Source organism: Dermacentor variabilis, unplaced genomic scaffold (genome assembly GCF_050947875.1).
Source record: "Dermacentor variabilis isolate Ectoservices unplaced genomic scaffold, ASM5094787v1 scaffold_12, whole genome shotgun sequence".
Classification (NCBI taxonomy): Eukaryota; Metazoa; Arthropoda; class Arachnida; order Ixodida; family Ixodidae; genus Dermacentor; species Dermacentor variabilis.
This window is the reverse complement of record NW_027460280.1, coordinates 32,866,299-32,872,576: the sequence shown is the minus strand read 5'-3', so window position 1 is coordinate 32,872,576 and position 6,278 is coordinate 32,866,299. Positions and strand designations below refer to the sequence as shown.

Below are 6,278 nucleotides of genomic sequence, written 5' to 3'. Positions count from 1 at the left end.
CGTGACGTCAATGCTAGACCGTTCTTACGCGTTGGGAAAATAACTTTGCTCAATGGAGTCGCTGTTCTGAAGTGCGCAACGCTGCTGTTGCTGCACGGTTTCCGTGAGACGCTGCGACTATATAAGGTGGTCCTTGTGCGGTGCGTGTGTATGCACAACGGGCCCCAGTCGTACATCGCGGCGGTCCTCCCTGCTGACCCCGAAAGTGGCGCCGCATACGAGGACGCCCAGAAGTGGGACAGTATACGCACCCGCACGCTGGGAAGGATAGTTTATGGCCGATCTAACGCGGCTCGTCACACGGAGATGGTACAACGGGAGCCTGAGAAAATACGGGGCCACAGCCTCACACGCGGCGTGAACAACCTGACCACATCGCAAAGGCGCCCACCAGGCGATAAAGATAGCTCCTTGTGCTGGAACGCATTCGCTGCTACTCCTCGGACTCTCTCGATAATGTGCGTGCGCAAAGGCTGTAAAAACGTGCCGCCAGCTTCGTCAACGCACGAGCTCTCCCACATTGGACATCACGTTGGCTGTGAAGCGGCGTCTGGCAAGAACTGCCTCGTATGGCTCGTAAAATGCACCGTCCCTCGTAACAATTGATCGACATCGAAACACGCTCAATCCTTTGGGAAAGCTCCAGGCGTGTTCGCGTTGTTGTGGCAAACTAAATGGGGCCACTGAGAAGGCACACAACGGCTGTGCATGGCGATGGATCCCCGAGTGTCTCCTCATTGCTCATTCTGCCACACCATGAACCAACCGGCCACATCCAAGAGTTTTCTACCTCAATATGAACGAAGTTTTCTACCTCCTGGTCACTCAGAGTGTGACTATAGTATGCACGCGCTCTGTTCTGTCGCCTTCCGAAATTTTAGAGCTACTTCCCCCATGTAATAAGCCAACAAAGACACCAAGGACAACACAAGTGAAATTACTTGTACTTACTGATTGTATTAAAGAAATGATAAATTAATGGAAATGAAAGTGGATAAAAAAAAAAACAACTTGCCGCAGGTGGGGAACGACCTCACGTCTCACGGCGTCGTTCTCCCATCGGCGTTCTCCCAACGGCGCCGCGGTAGCTCAATTGGTTGAGCATCGCACGCGTAATGGGAAGACGTGAGATCGTTCCCCAGCTGCGGCAAGTTGTTTTTTTTTTTATCCACTTTCATTTCCATTAATTTATCATTTCTTTAATTCAATCAGTAAGTACAAGTAATTTCCCCTGAGTTGTCCTTGGTGTCTTTGTTGGCTTATTATGCTATGGTTAATAAATATCGAGCCCCTCGGTTAACCCCCTTTTTTCTCGTTCCCTCATGTCATGTAGCTCAAGTGCGCATGTTCTATACACCGTGAAACACTAACCTCAATCCAAAACACGCGAAATAAGTACACGGACGCATGGAAAAGGGGCGACCTGCAGCGCGCGCCGGCAGCCCACCCATGCAGAATATATTTGGCCGTGTATGCGGGTATCTTCGCTGCTGTGCTGCCACCGCAGCATATATGGTTTCTTTATTCTCTCGTATATTCAATGCGTGTTCAACTTCCAGCAAACTGTCACCGCCGAAACGTTCACTAGGCATTAATGCTGATGCAATGGCAACAACGCAAGGAATGTCGGCGAGACTCGTTCGCAGGGATCCATGCCTCCGTAATTACTGCGCAATTTCCCCAGCGGGACCACGCACTATACATAGTTTCTACTACTCTGCCACGGGTCTAGGGACTGGATGCAGTTCAGCGGACACGCGAGTCTGCGTCATACTGCGACGTTACACAAATGGAGACGAAGAGATAAATAAGTTCGCATAACACACGGCTGTCGAACATAACGGTGCACTCCACCAGTATAGGCCTCAAAATGAGAAATCCTGCAGCAGAAATTCACGTGGCCTAATTATTAAAGCTCTCGCTTAATTTAGCCATCCTAACAACTCAGCGCCAGAACCTTTAAATTAAGGCGTCTTTAGAGCACGACAAATGCTTCCATTAAAAAAAAAAAAAAAAAAAACCTTCGTTACATAAACGAAAAGGGGATGCAACATAACCATACAAGAAGGAGCGACGAGACGCGCGATACCCGATGTTCGTTGTCCTCAGAAAAAATGGACGTCGCGAAGTGCTGCGGACGCAGCGACTTTCTTTTCGTAAACTCGCACAGCGGCGCGAAAGCCGAGGCGTGCGCCACGCACTGACAGCACGCATGCAGGCAGTCGCCGGTGAAACCCGCACCGACTTACCGCGCGTTCTGCTCTCGTTAAACACAAGTCGCTGGCCAAGTATTGTGACAAAGGCTTTCACTTCACAGTCTCCTCGGAAGAAAATAATGTCGACGTGTCCGAAAGTAGTTCGTCACGCGAAGACATTTGTAAAGCCTTAGCGAGCCTCGGTCGTCCAGCGATCGCGGTTCGGGAAGCGCGACTCAGTGCCGGAGATGCATGTGCGCGAGGATTCCGGTGTTCACGGATGGACACACAGCCCTGACCGCTCGCTGCCCACGAGCAGCGGCCCATTTGCGGGAATAGGGCACGACTGGCGATGGCCAGCGTCGTCAGGTCAACCTCTTCGCAGTGCAATCACGGGGCTTCCTCTGGGTCGCTCCACCGCCACGGAGATAGAAAGGCAGGGAACCGGGGACCGGCCGCGCACCGTTCGCCGAGGAGCGTGACCGCGTTTTTTTCTCGCCCCAAGCTGCGTCGCGCGGGTTGGACGAATGCCACAGAAAACAAAAGCGCTTTTTCTTCGCCTGCCGCTCGCCATCGCCGACGTGCGGGCGACGTCGAAACAGCAGTGCCTTCGCCGCAGCACCGAACGTGCGCCGGAAGCGGGTCCTGAATGCGTTGCCTCTCGGCACTGTCCTGTCTGTGTGACTTTCACAACCACTTTCCCCGCACGTCCTGACCTATGCATTCATGTCCTCTCATTTGGCGGGCCGTCAACAAACGCTTGAAAGCACTGTTCGTCGTTTCTAAATTGGAAGAAAGAAAGTAAGAAAGAAAGGAAGAAGGAAAGAAAGAAAGAAAGAAAGAAAGAAAGAAAGAAAGAAAGAAAGAAAAAGAAATCTAAAAGGAAGACGTACTGTATATAAAAGGTCTCAAGCACTTAATTACTACAGTAGCGGGCTTTCAAAACACGTTACTTGCCGCAGAATTAATAAATATATACGCCTTTTCTTTTTTTTTTAAGGGCTCCAGCGGACAGCGGCGAGTGAAGCCCAGGTACCTGAACAGATGTATAGTATATCATAGGTAGCAGCGTACTGTTTTAATCAGGAAAAGTAAATCAATCGAAAGCCCGCGCGCATCACAACTGTTCCACCTTTCGGTAGTCGCATGAACTGCCCTGTGGTTATTGAATAAAGAAGTTAAAGACTGGAGCGATGGAACACGAAAGTTTCAAAGGAGCAGTAGAACGATTCATCATTTAGCCTGAGGACGTGTTGGACCGAGGCTCGCTAATTCACCACATGTGAAGGCTTGTAACCGACCATTCTGTTATCGAAATGCGGCCGCATTTCGATGGGGACGAAATGCAAAAACACACGTGTCCCGTGCATTGGGGTGTACGTTAGAGATCCCCTGGTGGTCAAAATTAACCCGGAGTCCCCCGCTGCGGCGTGCCTCATAATCATGTCGTGGTTTTGGCACGTAAAACCCCAGAATTTAATTTTTTTTTTCTTAGACCAGCGAGGCGCTGTGCAAGGTCACTTCTTGCAAGCGCCTTCGCCGGTGCGCGTGTATACGAATAGAGGAGACATCACACGAGAACGCAGACGAGTCTTGTGTCACCTTGGTTTCGAGCAATGAAGCTACTGAACTCAAGCTATAGCCCCGTATTTCTAAAACACAGCAGACGTAAATATATGGCGGTTGTGCACCTCACGACCACTGGAATCCTGGTTCTGCTATCATGAAAACAAAACGCGTTTCACATACAATGAACATTCCACCATGTTTTACAAGTGTATTTTGCTCGTGCTCGGTAGCACCTTGTAAAATAGTGAAAACTTCTAAACATAAATATTACTGAAATATTTATAATAATATGACAACCTTGGATCCACTTTCCTCTTACTATTAGTGGTCATTTCATGCGCAGTGACTAAGAGCTGTTGAAGTACGCTCGTCATCGACTCCCACGTCTAGCAGAACATGTAGCGGCGCCTTCTGTTCACGCCAACGGCCGTCGAAGAGCGTTGCGATATCCCCAAGTGGACACTTGGATGTATACACGATAACGTCGAGCGACCACGAGGTCGCTGCTATCGTTCTGATGTGAATTACGCACGCCAGATTCCTCTGCCGTCATCGATGCAAAAGACCAGGCTAACGGTGTTTTGTGGTTGATATACAAGCGTTCGAGTCAGCAGCAGCGCATTTCACAGTACAATGTGTGACTACTTTCACTTACAAGGACTTGGAAATCGATTGGTTCATTCTTAAAGCTAACGCATCGAGAAGCGCGCTCACTTCACGACGAAAACATCCGGTTAGGGCCTTGTTGTTTACGTCCTAAAGTCAACGATTGTGTTCTTCCATTTCTGATGTCGCAAAATGAAGTCATGGTGCAGCTACAAGGAAGAACGGATTCAGCGGAGTTCTATCTGCAACTCCGGCGACCTGGCCGGTGGACGCGGTTCGTCGCCGAGTCTAAAAATAACGACCTCCCCTTCGCTCTTCGTCTCGAACAGACCCCCGCGACAACACGCCCTAAACACACGCGCACGCACGTGCAAACAGCGCTGGCCGTTACGCATCCTTAAAAATACGGCACTGCTTCGTATGCATGGGTGAGGCGGATACATTACCTAGCTCCCCGCGTATACCCCACAGCTGGAAGCGGTTCCAGAGGCGAGAAAGAGAAGAAAAAATACATAAAAGTAGCCCGTCTCGGGCCACTGCAGACCTTTTTTTTTTTTTTTTTTGTCTTATTCACTTCGGCAAGGTGATCATTTTCCGAGCATTCAACGGGAAGGTGGATAGGTTAACGGGCATGATAACGCGACTCGCAAATAACCTCGCCTCACTACTATGCAGTAACACCGCATGTCCGACACGTTAGCCACCTGCTCCAGGGCCTCCCGCAACGATGAGACGGCGAATACCGGGCGCCGGGTCAACAGCAGTAGTCGCTGAGGCGTTGTTAAGGCCGCACGCGAATCTGCGGGAACGCCTCAACACCTGATGCCGTCCTTCCCGTAATATGGTACATGCACCTTGAGCACTGCACCAAACGTGCACCCGTGGACGCGCGCCGATCTATCTCGGTTGAAGCGTGAGAAAACTGCCCGGAGCAAAAGCAACCTTCCACGCAGCGGCTTTGCGGCAGAGGCCCGCCGCGAACCCGCTGCTACGAGGAAGGAAGGCAAACCTGAATCGCGCTCCCTCACCGCCGCCACGAGGAGCTTATCACTGCATCCATCCACTTTGACAAGCGCTCGGAGCGGCCGGCACGCGCGCACGCACACTGGCCGCCACCGTACTCAACTCACCCCGAGGCTGTGCGCTATCTGGCGAATAAAGTAGAGGTCCAGGTCCTGAATGACTTCGAGCTGAGTGCTGCTGAACAGCGTGTCCGTGCTCGAGTGTCCTCCGAACAGGCTACGCGCGCCGAAGCATGAATCCATACTGGTGAGAAAAGCAGTGTTCCTTCTTCCCCCCCACCCCCCTCAGGGGGAGCCTTCACGAGTCAACACTGGCGATGTACACGAAGCAGCCGATGCCAGAAGGGAACCACATGAACTCGTCACAATGTGCTATCACGGCTCACATGATGAGCCATCGCGAATACTACGAGACCCCGCGGCCCGCACGCAGCAGGCAAACTTTGTCGTCTGCCGCTCTCCGTGGCAGCGCCATCTGGAGGGACAAACGCTTCCTCCAGAATCTCCCTAGGCTGGTGGCTCTTTCTCCCTAGCATTCAGCGGCAACGCTCGCGCAGCGGGAGCCCGCGACATATTTCGATTTCCTCCTCACTGATTGCCTTCTCGCTGTCTTCGTTTTAGGTCAATAGCACGGTTGTTCCGGTAATGCGAACGACTCGAATTAAGGATTCGTCTCTCTGTAGAACCGCAATTATGTGCAGCATCGCCTTTGCGCTCAAACCACTCAAATGTGGTCGGAATTTTGTGAGCGCGGCGCCAACCATGCAATATAAGCTCACAGCACTAGCTTCAATGATCTGAGCTATGCTTCAGTTTTTGTAATCACTCGTGAAGGCTAGTCGTCTGCTTCATAGCGCACCGACTTCAGCCCAAGTAACTGGAGCGC

At 51.4% G+C, this 6,278-nt stretch overlaps 1 protein-coding gene across 4 annotated transcripts in view; it reads right to left on the bottom strand.

Moving 5' to 3' along the window:
- LOC142566151 (rhotekin-2-like) overlaps window positions 1-6,278 on the bottom strand; it is a 206,415-nt gene that overhangs the window by 88,215 nt on the left and 111,922 nt on the right. For 2 of the 4 annotated variants that reach the window (XM_075676979.1, XM_075676981.1), the window contains exon 1: window positions 5,501-5,833. The exons of the other annotated variants lie outside the window; for them this stretch is intronic. In XM_075676979.1, coding sequence (XP_075533094.1) covers window positions 5,501-5,635 — 135 coding nt within the window. In that variant the 5' untranslated portion in view covers window positions 5,636-5,833. Of the gene's footprint in view, window positions 1-5,500; window positions 5,834-6,278 lie in introns of those variants that run through there. 4 annotated transcript variants of the gene reach the window in all.